Genomic DNA, 21,024 nt, shown 5'->3' on the forward strand with positions numbered 1-21,024 from the left:
CCTCATAGCAAGAGCATCATCTGGGCCTTGGAGGTTTTAAGCCAGGCATTTAGTCCCCCTACCTCTGCCTCACAAAATCCTAGAGAGCATCTTCTCATCTAAGGGTTTGGGATTTGTTGTTGCTGTTGCTGTTGCTGTTGTTGTTGTTTTGTTGTTGTTGGTTTGGTCTTGTTTTGTTTGTTTGTTTTGTCTGGATGGGAAATCTGTTGCTACTGTAATGCCTTACATCAGTTAGCTTGGGTGGTCTATACAAGTATTACCTCTCAGACACCATTACTTTCTTGAACTTGTGCTTAAGGTTTTAGAGACATTGTCTATTCTTAAACACCATGGGCCAACCTTTCCTACCTACAAACTTTCCTTCTGTGGCTTCTTCAACTCTTTAGAGACTTGGAATTGACCTGAAGTTTCCTCTCTGAGAACTAGCTTTTATGGAGCAGAAGGCACCATACGAGCTTCCAAGGGAGGAACACGCTACCCAGCTATCATGGCTATGAACTACAACCACCATCATGGCATAATGACCTTAAGGTTACTTGGCAGTAACTATCAGCTCCCACTCAACAAGAAGGAAAGCGCTCTGGTACTGGAAATTTAGCTAACTCCTTGGTACTAGTAAAGTCATGGATCTGGAGAAATCTTATCTCTCATTTTACCAAACAACCACGTTTTAACTACATGCTAAATATTTTCCTTATACCCCTAGCTAAGTATAGGCTTTGCCCATAAAAGAGGAAACTTCTCTTTGCATCAGATGAGGACCATTACAGAAAACCACAACAAACCGAATGTAGAGAATAAGAAATCCTGTGGTTCCCAGTCACAACTGATACATCTACAACACAATCTACCTAAGGCACAGGGATCACTGTGGGAGAGGGATTGAAAAGATTGTAAAAGCCAGAGGAACAAGGGGATGGTCTTTAAGATTGTGTCTCCTAGAAATGCCAGAGATGTCATACCCATTACGTTTTATTAACATGGCTGCTAAAACAAGACCTGAATAATGTTGACGCCAATGGACGTGCAAACATGGAAGGGAAAAGCTCATGGAGTACAAATCCTGAGAAAGAATAGCTGGGGAGTGCTGAGAGTGGAGAGATGGTCTGCCACTGGGAAAAGGTCCTGAACTGGTTAGCCAGTACCAAGTGGTCAGCTCTGTGATTATATACATACAGGCAACAGCATATGGACTGAGAGGTTGTATTTATGTCTTTAGGAGTGTGTGTGTGTGTGTGTGTGTGTGTGTGTGTGTGTGTGTGTATGTGTGTGTGTGTGTAGCACTAACAATAATTAAAGAAAAAAACATGAATTTAAGAGAGGGCGAGGGATGGGTTGGAGGGTAGAAAGGGAAAGGGGCAATTACGTAGTTATAATTTCAAAGATAAAATGTACTATAAAACGCACTCAAACAAGAATATCAACCATATACATGGCTGTGATATTTTAACCAAAAATGAAATTCACTTTATTTTTTGGTAGGTAACAGCAATCAAATGACCGTGTTAGACACTGGGATCATTTACTCAAGTTATTTTTTATGTAATCGTGCAGTTACAGCATATGATAAAAAGGTGTGAGAAGGTGGTAAATAGCCTATGTCTGAACATTTAAAATCAAAGCTCCTCAAACAAGCTACAATTGTGTTCACAAATAACAATTCAGAAAAAAAAACTGGGAGAAACCGAACTTTATTATAGACAATTTAACACCAAATGGCATGTCCCCTAGTACGCAGCAAGCAGTCATATGGGACATGTTTGTGTCCCATGAGATAAGCCTTAATCCATTTTTACATTCAAGTTAAGACAATTCAGCACCGTTTAAACTTGAAGGCTAACAAAATTTGTGTTCACAAATTAACCAGGACTTTGGGTAGCTGGGAAAAATTGAAATCATTGCTTTATAAAAACCATTGTCTATGTGAATTAAAAAAAATGAAACACACATAGAGTGGGTAATTTTATTACTTAATATACTGTTAGCAAGATTATTCCTAAAATATTTCCTGACTAAGAATTCAGTATTTTCCTAAAATCTGCTAAAGATTGATGCTCAGTGGGGAAGAAATTTTAGTGACCACAGGGAATGAGGTTCACACATGTGTCAGAGGTTAATATTTTAAAGAGCAGCACACTACTGTTACAAAGAATGCCTAAGGAAGAATTCGATGGACATTGTGATTAAATTATTATATAAAATGTGAAGGAGATTTTTCTGGAACTAGGAAAGCTATACCATCATCCCACCGGAGATGGATTCTGCGGTCCCCATATCATGATATTACTCAGATGGCAACGAGAAGACTTAATTATGCTGTCTTCCTTAGTGCAAAGACCGGCTTCTTTTCAATTCTTGATGAACTTTGCATCATTCCCACTTAGTACTCTTAAGAATGCAGTTTGGTTAGACTAGCTTGGGATTTTTATCATTATTCTACACCAATTAAACGAAGAACAGATGCCCAAGGGTCAAAATAGGAAGTGCTAAATCAGGAAGTAAAGCCGATTGGAAGTGTTTTTAAATCGTGGAAAGAAATGTTTACAAATAAACAGCTAGTTAAGTGAAAAAGAATCAAACAAAAAAGCCCAAATTACATTTAAAAGGCAGACATTCCATGGATTTGAAAGGTATTTTAATTATTAGAAATACACACCTGTATATAATTAATAACTTTTAACTTAATTTTTGAAAAATGTGGCCAGGACAAATAGTAGTGCTTAAATTTTAAATTCTATAGACATACTTTTAGCAGTTAAAAATGAAATAATGTGAGTCTAGTTTTCATACTTACTAAGGTTGGGGGCAGTCGTTTTAGTCTCCAATGTGTAACAGGTAAGTGCTTGGCTTATACTGTCCCTAACATAATGTTGAGTAAAGAGATAACGGTCTCACTGAAATTATTATCCTATATATCTAAAAGCCATATTACTTTTATAGAGTTAAGAATCTTAGAAATACAAGTTGTTAAATCTATGAATGCCAGTCTGGCTCAGTATTCATACTGACAGTAGTTTCCGTTTTGTTTTTAAAAGCACGTCTATTAAGATATCTCTATCAGAATGATTATAATTTGAAAAGATCGTTCTGCAGTATCAAAGCTGAAATGCTAGCTAGGTCAAAGAGGTACATCAAAGAAGCAATCCTATCGGTCAGATACCAGCTCAATCAAAGTTCTGTCTGTATTCGCTTACGGGGAAGTGTGCTTTCAGGCAGAAGAGAATTAAGTGTACCGCGCTATCCGCCCCTGGGGACGGCCCATCTCTGGCCCCTCCCACTTGCTCTGCAGCAGTGAGTACACAGCATGATGGGTAGAAACTGCTGCTCTTACAACTCTATGACACAGAAGGCAGGATTCCAGCTCACTGAGAAAGGTCTACCTGACACGTCCTGGCACAGGAGACACCTTACTTGAGATTTTAATGCTGGCAAATGAGAGAAAACGTCAGCATAAGCACCAGGAATTCAAACGTCTAACTCTCTTTCTTTCTGCTCCTTCTGAATTTAAGACTCCAAATCCTACAGCTGCACACAGTTTCACAGTTTGAAGTAAGGTCACAGCGGTCTCATTGTGGCGCACAGTCCCTGTTTTTGCAGAAAGTACCTGCTTCCCTCTTGTTTGCCAACCTCTCAAGTATGCCATGCTATGTGCTTCCCTAATTTGGGCTTCGCTAATTTGGGCTGTATATATATATTGACATTCCCCTTAATAGCTGAACATTTCAGAAGCGTGGTAGATTGAAACAAATCTAAAAAGGTTTTCCAGTATTTTTTTTTTTACAGTATTTGAAAGAAGGTTGTGATGTTAGAGATTCATGGTGTAATTGCTGTGTGGGCAGTGACTTAGTTCTGGCTAACAGTGAAACACTCGGCAGTTGCATGTTAGCTCTCCATCTATCACACCTGTCATCGGAATGATTTCGCTGTGCTGTGAATCCTCGTAATGGTAATGTGAAGATCGTCACATTAGACGTTTCTGCCCTCAGAAAAAGTAGCATGGGGGGAATGTCAACAATTATCAAACCAGAATCTGGAATTATCTAATTCATTCCAAAACAGAAGTTGACTCAAGTCAGAGTGAGATTAAGCAATTAACAGAAAGAAAAGCATCTAAAATGTAAACATAGTTTTATATAGGGATGTAACTATCTGAATATATACTTCACCATCTCTCTGCTGTAGACCTATATTTCGTGACAACAATAGTTAGGTATTTGACCCTTCCTCAGCACCAAGTGTATCCATTTTTGCCTATACAATAGGAACACCTTTTTAAAAAGCAATCTATGTTGAGGCAAATACAAACCCATCATCATTGTCTCATGGGTCTGCACTTTAGAAAGTAATCAGTTCAAATTGTGGCTCATTCATTAAAATATCCTCTTCTTTTTGCACTATAATTTCAAAAGAAGGTAAGAAATTCAGAATTCTTTGAAAGAGCCCACTATGCACCCACAGAATTGAAACACCATTACTTCATAAAGCAACATGAATAAGTATTTAAAATGTGCCAATCTAATGCTGATTTAAACACTCAAAATCCAGTTATGTGATTTGTTGTGAAAGAGTCCAAACAAAACCTTCTTTGTTGTTTTTCCGTTTGCCTTTTAAAATATCTAAGTCTTCCTACTTAAGCTAATCTACGGTTTTCATAGGTCCAAACACCAGGTACTGCTTCATCCTTTGGGAAGTGAGCTTCTTTCTAATACCTAGGTTAAGAAAACACGATAGGACAGGTTATTAGCAGGATAATATCATGAGGTGAGCACAACAGATAACATTTTACTCAGACCTTGCAAACTTGATGTAGCGATTTTCCTCTGCCCCAACAACTACCACCTTGTAAAATCACTCTTAGAACATGATTTAATAGTGATCGGAGGCTAGGACTATGTCAGTAATATGAAGTACATGTCTGATGTCCACAGTCTGAATGTTTAAAAGGCAAAAAATAAGTAAATAATTGAATAATACTAAAATTGAAATGAGAAAACGTCAAGCGGGACTTAATGACCCAGCACCCAAGCAGGCGAGCTCATTCTATGGGACAAGAGTGATACATCTGCCATGACTTCTGCACCATCTTGCATTTGTCATTCTCTGTCTGCATACTTCTGGGTACAGAATGACACATTAACGTGCAGAGATAGGAACAGAGACCACGAAGTGCGTGTCGTTACATTGAAATGGTGATCAGTGGTCGCCATTGTAAGGAAGAATGCATTTGGGTGCAAATCATAAACTGCTAATTTCTACACAACAAGTTCCATGAGGAGAAAGCTGGGTCATAGCACTGCAGAAGTGGGAAGGGCCCAAGGCATCTGGGAACACGGAGGAGGGGGGAGGCTACATAATGGAACATGTCAAATTATTGGGTGGGTTTTACATCCCACCAGAATGGTTTCAAATATCTGACTGGCATGAAAAACACCCAGTACTAGCGTAACAGTGACATGTCATTAGAGTTAGGACTGGGGCAGTGAAAGCCAATAATGACAGCATGAGGTCACATGCACGTGGCCATCAGACTGTTCACATAGCTTCAGATGCATTGCACTCCTGCCCAAAAAAAATTCAGGTTTTTTCATCGCCTTCAGAGAGAAACTCAAGGCTTAGCTTGCTCTTCAGTTGTTCTGTTAACTGGACCAGAGCAGACAAACCCAACTGGAAGCTGCCTTTGCAAACACTGCCTGCAGTTCACTCCTGCCCTGTAGTTGCCCATGACTCTGAGCCCTACACCCATGCTCTTTCCCAGTCAGAGCTCTCAAGGCCAGACTTGCAGGCTGCTCTAAAAGCACTCTCCAGTCGTGGGCTGAGGAAATCCTTCTTTCTTCTGAATTTGGAGGTGAAAGTCAGAATATAAGAGGCAAGTATGAGTGTCCTCCAGGTGAGAGATTTTCATCCTCTGAGCATTTCTTATTTCTCACGGACAGATTAAGTATGATATTTATCTTATTAAGAATAATTAGCTTTGATTAACTTTATATTTCCATCTGATCAGTACTGCTTCTTCAAATCATCTATGAATCTCCTTGTAAAAGTACAAAAACCACTTGGCTTGCCGAATAATACTCACGGTGAAATGGTGCAGCCTGAGGCATAGGCGTGATGTCCTGTGTAGCGAATTTCACAGCGTACGACATTGTTACTGTAGTCTGATTCAGGCACCAGGTAGCTGGGGTTTACACTGACCTGAACAAGAAAAATAGCATGGTGTGAAAGAGTTCATACTTAATACATACTGTTATCCCCTCCTATTTCCACATTGCTACAGTGAGTTTGCTAGAAGGGACTCAGCTACCTCAAGCAAGAAAAGGAGTTTAAGTAAAGCAGGTAGTTAAACATACTGGATATATTACAAAAGGAAGCTGTATAAATTCCCCTAAGTGCCTTTAAAAAACCATACCATGGACCATTTAAAAATCATCCTGAAAGGTATTGAATCACTTTCAAGCACATGGTAATTTAATATTTGAATCTAGAAAACAGCAATATATTGAACTGTAGTAGTAAATCACATGTAGTAAATCAGAGGCCCTACCTTTAGAATGTAATTTCCGGGTTGTACATCTGTAATATCAATCCACTGGCAGTCTATGTCTGCTGCATAAGTATCATAACATCCGGGACTCAACCCCTGAAATCAGAAAATAATTTTAAATTATAGGGTGTGGCCAGACTGCTTATATGATATCTATAAATAAAATGTTGGGTTAGTACTTACAAGAATTGGACACAAAAACACACCTTAGCCAGTCTTACAATATCTAATTCTTCAGAAAGCTGTCGTAACATGAGGTAATGTCCCTATTTCTGAAGTCACCAGTGGGAAATGGTTTTAAGCAACAGATTAGGCGTCCAGCACAATTCAAAAGTAGCAAGCCCACGAGGAAGAAAGGTCTGTCGTGTCCTATCAGTGAGACTCCCTGCAGTGACCTTCCTGTGTTCTGGATGTCTATAGCGTGTTGTCTCGTGTAGCTTCATAGACTTCATCCTCTTCTGCTCCAAATTGAAATCATAATATCAACCCCTTAAGGGCAGAGTCAAGCTAACATATATTATTAACCAAATCCATTTCAAATACATAAAGCCAGTTCTCACAACTGTATGAGACAGGTGTGTTACTATCTCCATATACAGAGGAGGAACCCAAGGCTAAGATCAATGACTGATGCAGGGGAAACACCTGGGCACTGACTGAGCTGGTTTTAGGATAAATAAAGAAGGTCCACGGTACCTTTCCTCAACTATCATATTCCCTCTCTCAAATTATCAGTGAGATCTTCGTGGAGTCCAAAGGATGGATATCTGCCCGAACTGGTCAAAACTGCATCAGTTCACTTGCTAAGACATTCATACCAGCAAGTCAATGGGAGTCTCACAAGGCTTCCAGGAGAAAAATGCCAAGAACATATGCTCCTTGCTATCACGAGTCTGCAGAAATTTCCTTCTATTGGGGCAATGGGTAACTTCTTATTTCCTCACGAGAACTTTTAACAGTTGCATTTTCATTCCGACAATCCAAAATTGGTTCAACAGTGTATGTGACAATCGTGTGAATTCATCCCTGTTTTTTAAAGTTGTCACTTGAGTTCACTTTGGTGCTTAAGGTCATTCTGGTCAACAAAGATACTAAAAACCATCTCAGTGTGCTTTGGTGATGTGGGTTTGGCTGCAGCTGGATTTGGGAAGATCGAGATTTTGCTGTCAATAGCACAGGAGAGCATAGCCAGGCCAACTCAAAATTCCTTGAACCACAGGAACAAGAGCCATATTTGCCCGGATTCCCATTACTGCTCTCTCACAGAAATTGTGCACCGGATTAGACATCCATCAAAGACAGGTATAAGTAATGCCACCGTCAACTAATGAAAGTGTTTGGAAAATGCTTACATTAGCCCTGTTGGCCTACACCTAGAGGGCCAATTGCTCAAGTCCTTGAATGTGTCAGCAGCCTAAGTCATACAATCTTAAAAGTACTATTTGTGGGGCTGGGGATTTAGCTCAGTGGTAGAGCGCTTACCTAGGAAGCGCAAGGCCCTGGGTTCGGTCCCCAGCTCCGAAAAAAAGAACCAAAAAAAAAAAGTACTATTTGTGTGTGTGTGTGTGTGTGTGTGTGTGTGTGTGTGTGTGTGTGTGTGAATTGCTGGCTGACACTGTTACTTTATGATTCACCAGCTGGCAGAATATGTTCATTTTGAGCTTTGCTTATTTGAACAAATGCCTGAAGTTGCCAAGGCCATTAAGCAAGTAGACATTTCATGTATTTTAAGTCAAATGTGAAAAACATTGAAAATATAACTTCATTCTAGGTTATCTAAATGTGTTGTTTGGTCTCAGCAAAACATACCTATCTGTAGCATTTGGTCCTTGAGTGTGAGGTAACTATTTTTAATTGTGCATATATTTTGTATATAAATTTGTGATCTTAGAACATGCTATTTTATATATAATGTATGCATAACTTATACCTAATTAGATGCTTATATACATTTAAGGAGGATGATCCTCATATAACAAAACTAATAAAAGTCAATATTAGGGGACCTATGTCAATGTTTTTTTCTATAAATGAAGTCTGTTCAAAAGACTATTAAAAACATTTACAATGCAAAACCAAGTGAAGAATTTTTAAGGCATGCACAGAGAAGGATAGAAGAGAAAACTATCACATAAAAAAGTGAGATTGCCCACGTGAATAAGGGTGCCTCTGCCTCTGTGGCTGACATGTGCACAATCCCCCGGGCAAGTGCTCTAACTCAGAGAGAGATGATCAGCATGTGTCCTTGTAGGAAGAGGGAAAATGCTTGCTTCAGGGTCTCTCGGGGTGATCACAGAATGAGAAAGCCATCTCTTTAGGGGTGCATGCTTAATATATGGGTGTTACATTTTTCACTTAAAGCATATGTCGTGCCCCTCCCAACCTATGTTAAATATAACTGTCTCCCTTTCTAACCACTTTGATGAGCTGAGCCAGAGGAAAGAACGGTCACCACATGTAGGTCACCAAAAAGCTTCCGGCCACAATCCTGGAATCTGCTTCCCAAGATGACGGCCCTGATGTCTTTGCGCTCTGGGTAATGTACATTCAGGAACTACTTGCCAAGAGCTGGGCTGGAGTAAAATTATAATGTCCTTTTACAAATTAAGGTTTTGGATGGAACTACTGGCATAGCTTTTAACTGACACACATTTTCCAATTCTCAGACATACAATAGCGCTTAACTCAGCACTATTAAAAACAAATCCATTCAAAGGACATCTGACATTAATTACGCTGGAGGTTTAAATTAAATATACATGTGTGGAGTAAGAAATGTGTCTCTCTGTTCTTATTTGCATTATTAAAAGTGATGCCATTTAAAGTAATTTTAAAAAAAAAGATTGGCTTCAACTCTCTGTTCTAACTTTAGGCACTATTCCATATTAATCTTGAAAATGGATAACAAAATGGTTTTGCAGGTGAGAAAACCAGATGCATATCGCCAACAGTAACTTGTAGCCAATTGAAAGACACAGAATGAAGGCAGATGTTGTCAGTCATTCACGTGTATTCGGAAAGTTAGCTGCTTTTCATTGTGTTAAGTAGCAAGGATCCACATTGACCTCCTGTGATCTCCAGCAGGGGTTACACTTACAGCTGGAAACACTTTAAAAGCAATCTGCACCACCCAGTCATCTGCCTTTTCGCAGTTACTCTCCACGCTGATAAGGTGAGCTTAAAATGAAACAAATTATTTTAAAAAAGAAGAGCGGGAGGAAAGAAAACAGTCAAGGAGTTGCCGTCACTTTCCCTGGGTGTCTGTGGTAGCAGCCTACCTGTGTGTGTGCAGTACAGGCAAATCGTCTGTGGTACCCATAATCACAGGAAGTGTCCTCCAGACAGAAGCTTGCTTTGTGGCCCTCGGCCACTCTCCTCTGTGTGCTGGCATCCAGCAGGTCGTAGTGGCTGAATTCATCCATGCTGTGGTAATGTCTAATGTCCCACACAACAAAGGCACAGCAGTCAGTGGCACGCAGAGAAAACAATGAGGGCGCGCAAAATAACTTCTTGTCTCATAAATTAAATGGTACTGTGCTCACAAATTAAAGCAGGATAAATTTATCTTCTTGTTTTTAATTTTTTAAAGACTTATTTATTTCATGTGTGTGAATGTTTTGTCTACCAGTAGTATGTACTCAGGTTCTGTGCCTGGCGCCAGAGGAAGTCAAAAGAGGGCTTCCAAGCCCTTGGAACTGGAGATTTGTGAACCACTATGTGGGTACAGGGAATCGAACCTGGATCTTCTGCAAGTGCTCTTGTAGGCCCAAGTGTGTGTGTGTGTGTGTGTGTGTGTGTGTGTGTGTGTGTGTGTGTGTATGTGTGTGTGTGTGGTGTGTGTGTGTATGTGTGTGTGTGGTGTGTGTATGTGTATGTGGTGTGTGTGTGGTACGTGTGTATATGTGGTGTGTGTGTGTGTGTGGTGTGTATGTGTGTGTGTGTGGTGTGTGTGTATGTGTGTGTGTGGTGTGTGTATGTGTATGTGGTGTGTGTGTGGTGTGTGTGTATATGTGGTGTGTGTGTGTGTGTGGTGTGTATGTGTGTGTGTGGTGTGTGTGTGTATGTGTGTGTGTGGTGTGTGTATGTGTATGTGGTGTGTGTGTGGTGTGTGTATGTGTATGTGGTGTGTGTGTGGTGTGTGTGTATATGTGGTGTGTGTATGTGGTGTGTGTGTATGTGTGTATATATGTGTGTGTGTGTTTTCCTCTTGAAATTGTGTAGCTCTTGCTGTCCTAGAACTTAACTCTGTAGAGTCTTGAACTCAGAGGTCTGCCTGTCCCTGCCAGCCAAGTGCTGGAACTGAAGGCAGGTACTATCATGCCTGGCTCCCAAGTTTATCTTCTTAAAGAGCTATTCATGCCACATGCTTTTAAAAGAGCATTGCAAGCTTTTAACTTTACTGTAAAGATACAGTGGTATCTGTTCCTTTATACAGGGTTCACATTTGAACATTAAATGTAGACAATTGATTCTCTGTGCTTATAACCTGTGCAGTTTCTAGTATATTTCTCTGTCTGCCACTGCTGGTATTGGTGATGTGATGATGATTTCAAACAAATACCATACTCTGGAGGGCTTGCTATGAGATTCAAAAAACTAGAGTTGCAACATTTGTTAAGTCTCTTTGGAAACACCAAGGGGGAGCAACAGCATGCTCTTCTATCTCTATTGTTTAAGTAGCACAAACTTTTATTTTGAAATAAAATATTTCTATTTTCATATGTAAATTATGTGGCTAAAGTCCACTTTTCTCTATTCCTTAAATAGAAGGCTCTGAGCTCTTGTTCTTCTTGTGTGAGGGAGGAGCTACAAGGAGAATGGGTTTGAATTTCTGTAAGTGGGAGACCGCACATCATGATTTCCTGGTATTGAATACTTGAGTACATTACCTAGGCAAGTGATGGCATAACCACATGTAATTTAAAAATTAAAACCATTACATTTAGAAAGGGTAGGGCAGCCACTCTGGGGCTGATGCGGGCTTTTCAAAAGATAGATGTGAATTGGGTCCTGAAATCTATCTTTCATTGGACATGGTCTATAAATTCTTTAGGTAAAAGATGCCATGCTTTTATTAAATGCCTTTTAAGGCTAACCAACTGCAGATGATCTTGCCTATAGTGGATACTTTAACATAAGAGTAAATTCTATTGGCAGCCATTCTCTGTCCTTTCAATAGTTTTAACTATTGAGCGTGACTTACAGTTTCCGACTGAAAAGACAATGGGGATGGAATTTAGTGGTGAATGGGGCTATCTTAGGGTTTAACATTCTTAGCTTCAGGTATGACTAATCATCTGGAAAATTTAAGAGCATCCCAGAAGTACTGAGGTGCCCATCCACTTACTGGTGGCAGCTGTGCCACTCCCAGGAGTAGCGGGGGCGGCTTGGTAAGAAGTCAGACGTCCCTTGGTTTTTCACTCTCTGAGGAAATCGTAGCAGTACCCTGTGGTCATAGTCTCTGACATCCGCCCTATATGCTGAACTGTGAGTTTAGAGAAGAGCCATTAGATCCACTGAACATGGATGCAACACAAAATAGGAAGAACAGCTCGCTGTCACGTGTTCCTGGCATTCCCCTTCCCCAACTAGCCTCTTAAGTCAAGGAGCAGATCCTGAGCTCCAGTCCTGGAAGAATAAACACATCGCAACTATCTGGTGCATGAGTGAATGAAGGATAACAGTAAAAGCCCAGATAGACTGAGACTAAGATTTATCCTAAAAAGATTGTAGAGCAGAGACTCTGCATCTAAAAACTGTAAAATGGCTATAGTAATGACCCCATGCAAAAAAGATCCATAGGTGTCTATTAATTACTTGATGTGTCTATGATATAAAGTGGAGAAATATTCTAAAACAAGACACCTAGCTTTAGGTGGATAACTTTATACTGGACAACTACCAAACTGAGGGTGCTCCTTAGTATCTTTTCGGCATTCAGTGGTGTGTATCGTGCCATAAGGAACGCAAAAGAGCTTGAATTTCTCTCCTTAGCCCGACGGTAGTAAAAAAATCAACATGGAAGGTTCGTATAAACACCCCTGTACCATTACTATATTTTTATAGCTCTGTTAGTGACCCATTTTACTTAGCCAACTACCAGAACCATGCAAATAGCTTGTGCTCCCCCTGCTGGTGGCCAGCCGCAGAATCAGAGAATTCCAAGACCAGAATAGATATTTTATTTTAGGATTGACGGAAAACAAAACTATTGCCTGTGGTCTTATACCAAAACAACCCAGTTAATCACGGCCTGAAAGAAGTGTGGAATGTTTTTTTAACCAATCGAGGCGGGGGGCACCGTGTCGAATACACTTCTAGAGCATTAGAGAATAATAAGTGCTTCCTCCAACCCCCCCCCCCCAAACCCGATCCCCACTCCCGACACACACACTGTGTTGTTGAATTTCTGTTTTATATAAAGTTATTGGAGGTAGTTGGCGCTAATGCCTAATAGGTGTCTTGGGAAAGACCCTGAGACCCAGTCTCCAGAATAAGGGTTTTCTTCCCCCTCCCCCTATTTGTGACTCTCACTGAGGCGGTACCCATAAAAACATTCCAAATTAACTCGCTCTCCAAGTCAGCATGCCCAGGAGGTCACGTCCCACTTCCCAGCCCTTGTCCCACTTCCTAGTCCTTGTCTGCGCTGAATAGCAGAACAAACTAGGCACCAGAGTGATCCCAGGATCAAAACCTGGAACCGGGCTGTGGAAACACATACCTGGCCAGGCAGTTTTCTTCCGCAGCGCATCTCAGGTTGTACATAGACATCTTTTGTACGTACGTGGATGCCTGGATGTAGTAGGGATCGGGTACCAGGTCCGGGAGACCTAAGGATAAGACAAGCTGATGACCTCTGACTCCTAGACCCTTTTTGTCACCTTTCGCCCTTCAAGTCTGCAGGGTGGGGCTGAGTATGTGGAAGAGCAGGGAAAATTGGGGCTAGGAAGGAAAGGGAAAAGGAAGCTGTTGGAGCCAGGAGCGCGGTTTCCATCAAATTCCAGCGCTGGCGGGGCAGGATTGGGGGCGGGGGTGGTGGTGTTGAGTCTGCGGGACCGGATCCCGCCGCCGCGCCCAGACCGCCACGTCTAGACAGCACTGACCTGTGGCCAGGGTGGCGGGTACCTACCGCGGACCTAGGGGTTCTTACCGTACTGGAAGTAACCGGTGCCATATCCAGGTCGGTGCCTGCTCCCGGACCGGGGTCTCTCATAAGTGTCATAGTAGTTATAATAGGGGTTGTCGTCGGAGTACTTGTAGGGATTGTAGGGGTCGTCGCCCACCATGCGATCTACGTGGCTGGGTGGCCTCAGATTACTGAGCTGCGGAGGCTGTGGCGACGCAGTCCGGTTCGCTGCGCGCCTTGAGGCTCCATCGCCGGCCCCCGACGGCGAGAAACCAACTTGGAACCAGTGGCGGGCTGCGGGCCGGGGACGACCCGCGGCGACCCCAGATGGGCTTGGAGTCCTCGCACGGGCAGAGGCAGTGCGGTTGTCACGCAGCAGCAGAATGGGCGTGCGTGGCTGTGCTGCAGCGTTGCCGTCGGCTCTCGGGGCAGTGGCGCTGGAGTCGCGGCGTCGCTGAGGCTGGTACTGCGCCCCCAGGCTCAACAGACTGAACACCTGCCCGTTGTTCTCCCATTGGATTGTCTGGCGCCAGGCACCGGGGGCGGCGGGAGGCTCGCGCGGGGCCTGCGGGGCGCAGCGGAGAAGGGGACAGAACTGCAGCTGTCCCAGAAAGAGCACGGTCCAGGCGAAACGCATGATGCTCCCGGCTCGTCCCTTCTCGGGGAGGGACGTGGCTAGGAGAAAAATGAAGACAGGGACTCAGATCCCGCGAAGGAGGGAGACCTCTTCGAGCAGGGAGGAGGGCGAGGCTCGGGGATGGGTCGCAGGGACTGGTGCCAAGGGCGAGCGGCAGACCCTGCCCCCAGCCCAGGAGGCCGTCGGACGTGGCACCGTCCTCCTCTCCCCTTTCCCAGTCCTGGAAGGCGACGGGGAGCGGCGCACGACGGTCCGGGAGAGCGCACAGTGTCTGAAGTAGAAGGAGGAGAGAGTTTAAACTTTCTGACAAGTTTGCAGTTACACAAGCCGTTCTGGCCCCCGCTGCCCCTCTGCTATTTGTTCGCGTAATGCGATTGGAAACGTGCAAGGCGGACAGCTCCACCACTCTGCCCCTCCCTCCCCTCCCCGCCCCCTCCCCTCCTCCCCAGACACGTTGCACAGGGAGAGTTAAGGGGAAAGAACAAAACGGAACACACATCCTGAGACACACTCGACTTAATCTGGGCCGAACATGCAGGAATTTCAAAAGACTCAGACAGACGAAGGCAGCCAGGCCATGGGCCCAAGCCAAAATATGCATGAAGAAAAATGCTATTAGGTCACCAGCCCTGGAGAGGCGGGAAGCAGGAGGTGGGGAGAGCGATGAGGGCCAAAATGTGTGCGTTGGGATGGGGGAGGTTGTGACTAACGCTTATCCATAAAGGAGTTAACCAGACAAATTTCCCAATGCACACTCACCCCACTTTTATGGGAAGCGCCCTCAGCGAATAAACCCCAGGATATCAAATTTTGTTTTTCTGCCTGTAGGTAATATGAGAAATGGGTTACAAATCTGTTTCCTACAGTGAATATTTTAATAACCAAAGTGAAAATTTACAGGGAACAAAGCTTGCTACGTTGAAAAAGTGAGTAAAGCCGACTCCCCCCCCCACACCTCCTTTATTTTGTCTTAAAAGAATCAGTCCAATTTGCACTTTAAGTGACAAGAATTCTTTCATCCCTACTGTGTACCAGAGAGCTAGCAGGGCAAGGCAGTGCTTAGAGGCCCCTTCAAGTAGATTTTTTTTAATCTGACTTCTTGCTTTCTCTTGTGTCTAATAAGGAGGTTTGACTTCACATTTTAAAATCAAATTACTGATGTTAAATATTGAAATTCAATAAAGCATCCAGCCGCTTTTAATTCATCTTCCAATCTAAACAGAGGTGTTGCAAGAGAAAAAGCCTTTGAATTCAGGGTTTAGCACAAAGAAAGCAGTGGGTGTGGCCAGGAGGCTGAGTAGGAGGGTAATCTGCAACTGCCATGCTTACTAGAGCAGCTGCTCACATCCTACTCAGGGTCTGGGAGGTTCTGGACTGAATTCAAAGGGAAAAAATGCTACCAAGTGGTCTGATTAGACTCCGAGGCAACGCCAGATTTTAGTATCCTTTTTTTTTTTTTTTTTCGGTTCCATCATTGAGCTGCGGTCTAGACACACTTAATACTCACCTCAGGGACTCTGTCTTTCCATAAATGATCATCCCATGAGGTGGGGAGGTGGACATCTGTTGGTTTGACTGCCTCCCACCAATATCCTATATCCATTTCCCTTTTCTTTCTGTTTTTATATTTTTTAAAATTCTGCCTGGACCGCCTCAGACCCCTACTAGTATGGTCAGACTGAAAGGGCATTTGTGGGATTTCTTCACTTCAAGAACTGGCTGTGAGACCTGGGTTTGCCCTAATTAAATTGTCTTCCTAGGATCTGAATGTTAAGGTGGTCACACGGTCAAAACTATTCCTCCTCCCACTGCTAGAAAAAGAGACAAGTCTTGGGTCTTTAGCTTTTCCTCCAGACTTTTCTAGTGCATTCTTTTGTGGATTAACATTGTCAGCTTCTGTCTTCTGCCACTGAAGAATCCTGCTTGACGCTGAGGAGGCTGGGTGCTTCTCTCAGCTAAGTTAAATCACATGGCAGCGAGTCCAGGGCAAGGAGCCTGGCTTTGGGCTCAAGTTTGATGGAGTCCTCACATGACCCCATACCTTCCTTGATACAGAATTTTGCCCACATGTGGCAAATCTACTGCTTATATGATGAAGATAAATTTTAAGAACAAATTCCCTCATGCAAGCCAACAGTGAATTATTTTCTGAACAAAGCTATGTCTAAGATAACACTAGTTGTCATTTTACTGGATATCTTCAAGGCTTACAATTAACTACTGGATTTCTCTAGACCAGGTAAGGGAGCTAGAGTTTTAAAAAAAGAAAAAAGCAGATGTATATAATTTTGATAGACAAAAGAAATATAAGGAGACATGGGAAGAGACTAATTATAATTATCTCTCATCTGAAACAGGCCCTACATCTGCCCATGACAGTTTCTCTCCAGAAGGGAATGGCCGGGGTGGTTATTACTTGACCACATGTTTCTGGGGAAAGACTTCTTCTATGGAGGTCAATTTAGAGCATAAGCACAAAGTTGCTCCTATGGGGAGGGTAGAAAGTTTGTCCTGAATCTCAGCTAACTTACCTTTGTTTCCAGTTCTGGTATTTGGGGAGTGAAGAAAAAAACGAAGGTGGGGAGGTGAGGGGAACAGAGAGCACTAAGGGAAGGGAGAGGTGTTTCTTTGTACGTGTATTTTATTTTCTTTGGCTCTCAGTTCTTGGTAAGATTTAACAATTAACCCAAATGGATGGTCTTCAAAGTATTTTTCCAAGTTTCAACATTTTCTGATTTTCTTGACTATCCAGTGTATCCTATTTTCAATCCATTCACTGCAAGTTTTCATTATGACCATTAATATTGAAGAAATAGTTCCTTGAGCTTGGCTTTAAAATATTGGTCAACTTTTTGTGTCTCTACAAGGCGACACCTACAGAAAACAATTTTCCCTTTTTAAGTATTTTTCCATCAGTGAAATCCCATTGCACATTTATTTTACAGTATCTCATGAACACATACACTTTACAGGGTAGTGTACTATACAAGTGAGATGTACACATGATCCTTTGTAGTAGATGAGACTGGTCATTTTCTCCCAGTTTGCTTCAAAAGATTTAAAACTGTTTCATGAAAACAGAAATAACTAGTCAGAGCAGTAACAATGTCTTTTGTTTATTTTCTTTATTAAACACACACGTGCTCACATATACACACCACTCCAACCCATTGGCACATACTCTAAATGCCACAAGAGAAGAGAAAATAGTTCATTTTGTCCCTCTTTCATTTCCTCCAAAGTCTCTTGCTTAAGACTTAGCTAGCTGGGAGAAAATGAAAGAAAGGAAACATGTGGCCACCACATTGAGGACAATAGAAAGTGTTTGTGACCCTGGGGTGAGATCATGTAGCTACACATTGTGTTCTTTTCTCAGCGACAAAACTTCTGTTTTCAAAATTAGATAAACCAGTCTCATCCCATTCACCAGTAAAGTTAATACAAATAATACTAGTAGCGATTACAACGATGATGATAACTGTAGCTGTATCAAGATGCCCCAGCTCTTTAACTTTGATAAGATACACAGCTGATCCCCACTTGAGACCATTTTTCTGTGGACAGATCTATGGTATATGCCATAAAAGCGGGAATCATCCAAATTCTTTTTGATTTTTGAAAGCAAGTTCTAAATTAGCCCTGCCCCGCTTCACCTAAGTTCTCTGGCAAGTTGCCTGTACTTTCCATGTGGTTCTCTGAGAAGCACCATCGTGGTCAGCAAGAACACACACCTGGTAAAGGAGGGAGCTAAGAAGGAAGTGCTTGATGATTTTCTAAGAAAGATTGGTACGATATGAAACCTCTGGCCATGTCCAATATTGGACGCATTGGGGAAACACTAGGCACAAGGATTCAAGGAACCGAAATGGCATCTGATGGCCTCAAGGGTCTTTTTTTTTTGAGGTAAGCTTTGCTGATCTACAGAATAAGAGAGGTGCATATTAGAAAATTCAAGCTAGTTACTAAAGATGTGCAGGGCAAACACCGTCTGGCTAACTTCCATGGCATGGATCATACCCAGGACAAAATGTGTCCCATGGTCAAAAAGCAGTTGACCAGACTATGATTAGAGCTCATGCTGGTGTCGAGACAACTGATGGTTCTTTGCTCTGTCCATTCTGGCTTGGCTTAAAGCAAATGTAGCAAGCAGATATGTAAGGGGTCCTGTGTGCAGCACCAGCAGGTCACTCAGACCTGGAAGAAAAAGATGAGATCATGACTGGAGACTGCAAATGGCTTGAAGGAAGTGGTGAATAAAATGGTCACAGAGAGCAATGGGAAAGACAGAGAAAACACTCCTGTCGGTTTACTCTCTCCATGATGTCTTCATTAGAAAGGTAAAAATGCTGAAGAACTCCATGTTTGAGCTGAGAGAACTCAAGGAGAGCCATGCTGAAGGGGGTAGTTCTGGGGAAACTACTGATGGTGACAGTGACGGTTACAGTGACGGCGACGGTGAGGCAGCTGTGGAAGTTGAATGAGCTGATGGATTCGAACCTGGGTCCAAGAATCTGTTTAGAATCCAGACTTTAATTAGAGACAAATAAAAAGTCCTACTGTGAAAAAGAAAGAAAAGTTAAAAGGGCCATGTCTCCAGAATTTACTACGCAACTTTATATTCACAATTATTCAGAAATTATTCACAATTCTGAATTATTCAGAAAGGTACGACTGTAGAGCAGGACCTCTGAGTTACCAGAAACAGAGCGATAACTCCATAATCAAGGGAACAGAGTGTGAGCTTCACTGCCTTTGTTTGGGGGCTGGAGAGATGGTTCAGAAGTTTAGTACACATCCTATTCCTCTAAGGAACCCAAATTAGTTTTTCTGCACCAATCAGGCTGTCACAAGCACCTGCAATTCCAACTCCAGAGAATCTGGCTCTCTCTTCTGCCCTCTGGGGACAACTGCACGAACACATACACACACACACACACACACACACACACACACACACACACACACACACATGAGAGAGAGAGAGAGAGAGAGAGAGAGAGAGAGAGAGAGAGAGAGAGAGAGAGAGAGAGAGAGAGAAGTTCGGCCTGAGGAAGCACATAGGAGTCTTGTCTTTCAGTGAAGTTGATGGCTTGTGTGACGTTTGCCACCCTGTGGTTTTAACACCTCGGAGGAATCAAAGCAAATGAGGTGGAGAGTTTAAGTGTCAAAGAGAACATTAGGAAAAGAAGTAAATAGGGCAGGTAACGTTAGAAGAATGGACTGAGACCTGAATGGAGTTATTGAATACACTCTTTGAGATAACCATAAAAGTAACAGAGTGAGATACAGAACCCAAGCTTTCCAGTGGGAGCAGAGGGAGGCGGGCTGGCAGATGTGAAAGCTGACAGAAAGTTACCCTCCTTTCTCGGCATCCTAGTTTTTTGCCACATGCCACTTCCAGGTATTCACCCAAACATAAAAAGTAGACAGTTGGTACACATTTGTCTGTGTGTCAAGACTGAACTAAAAAAGAAAATAAGTAAACAAACTGCCTCGAAATAGCCCAGAAATAATGAATTTTAAGTCTGGCTGGCTGGGTTACTTATCCCCTCGGGCCTCCTTTTTTCTTTCTTTCTTTCTTTCTTTCTTTCTTTCTTTCTTTCTTTCTTTCTTCTTCTTCTTCTTCTTCTTCTTCTTCTTCTTCTTCTTCTTCTTCTTCTTCTTCTTCTTCTTCTTCTTCTTCTTCTTCTTCTTCTTCTTCTTCTAAGTGGAATTTAAGTCTGGGGAAGAGAAAAGTATTTTACCGTCCTGTCTCTAATGGTTATCCATATGTGATTAGGTAAAGAATGTTAGTCAGCGAAATGGAAAAATAGGAAGGGAGGCCTCACGGGAGAAGAACAGACCTTTGAAACATAGTGAGTCAGGCAAAGTAATTTGTTTATATTGACCACAAAAAGAGTCGGCCAGTTGGCAAAACCACTCCTAAGTGAACTCCAAGTAATTTGATTGGGCTGGGTGACAGTCCAGTGACAGAAAAAGGGCAATTGTAGGTGCCATGGCCTGTGTCAGGGCTTCAGTAGGTGAGGGTGCACAGTGAGGTCTGCATCCTGTCTTTATGGCCTCTCCACTCCCCCACACCCCTCCACCCCACCCATTACCCTAACAGCTACTTATTCACACAGTATATGCCTTCTGCTATGCAGGAATGTGCACCAGGAAGACCTATGCTCATGCCTAGAACTTCTACCACCAATGGTCTTCCAGCAGGCAACTCTTCTTTAAACTGATTTGTGTGCACAGTTCCCCTTTGCAGCCCAAGAGGAACATGATGACAAATGATTGTCATGGGAGTTTCATGGAACTGGTTCTACACAATGGTGTTATAAGTACATCTAAAGGGGTCTGTGTGTCAGGGGTAGAGGCAGAGAACGATGTTTTTATGTGGCCTTGAAAGAGAACACCTTTAATGAAAGTGTAAGCACAGTCTCGCTAGTGGTTATTTAAGTTATTACGTTCTTTTATTATTGCATGTTTTATGATTATTTTCTTATTTTCTAAAAGGCCATCAGCTTAGTTACTTGTTTCCTGTTTGTGCTTGAGAGAAACCATGAAGCCTTCTTAGTTTCAGGTTGAACTCGGGACCTTGCGCATGCGCATTCTGAGCCAAACCTGTAAATGAAGACCTTTCAAAGAAGAATTAGCACTGTAACTGGATTACAGCAAGCACTGGTTTCTTTACCCTCTACCTACTTTTTTCTTTTACATTTCAGTTGTCTTCAT

At 42.4% G+C, this 21,024-nt stretch overlaps 1 protein-coding gene and 1 pseudogene across 1 annotated transcript; one reads left to right on the plus strand and one right to left on the minus strand.

Moving 5' to 3' along the window:
• Nucleotides 1-1,675: 1,675 nt before the first annotated feature.
• Nucleotides 1,676-14,573, minus strand: Lox (lysyl oxidase). Its single transcript, NM_001414003.1, is given in 7 exon segments — nucleotides 1,676-4,709; nucleotides 6,077-6,192; nucleotides 6,542-6,637; nucleotides 9,820-9,976; nucleotides 11,889-12,026; nucleotides 13,263-13,371; nucleotides 13,692-14,573. Coding segments are annotated over 7 exon segments (1,236 nt in total). The 5' UTR covers nucleotides 14,305-14,573; the 3' UTR covers nucleotides 1,676-4,702.
• Rps3a-ps12 (ribosomal protein S3a, pseudogene 12) lies at nucleotides 14,306-18,785 on the plus strand (annotated as a pseudogene).
• The last annotated feature ends 2,239 nt before the right edge of the window (nucleotides 18,786-21,024 follow it).

Source organism: Rattus norvegicus, chromosome 18 (genome assembly GCF_021556685.1).
Source record: "Rattus norvegicus strain SHRSP/BbbUtx chromosome 18, alternate assembly SHRSP_T2T, whole genome shotgun sequence".
Classification (NCBI taxonomy): Eukaryota; Metazoa; Chordata; class Mammalia; order Rodentia; family Muridae; genus Rattus; species Rattus norvegicus.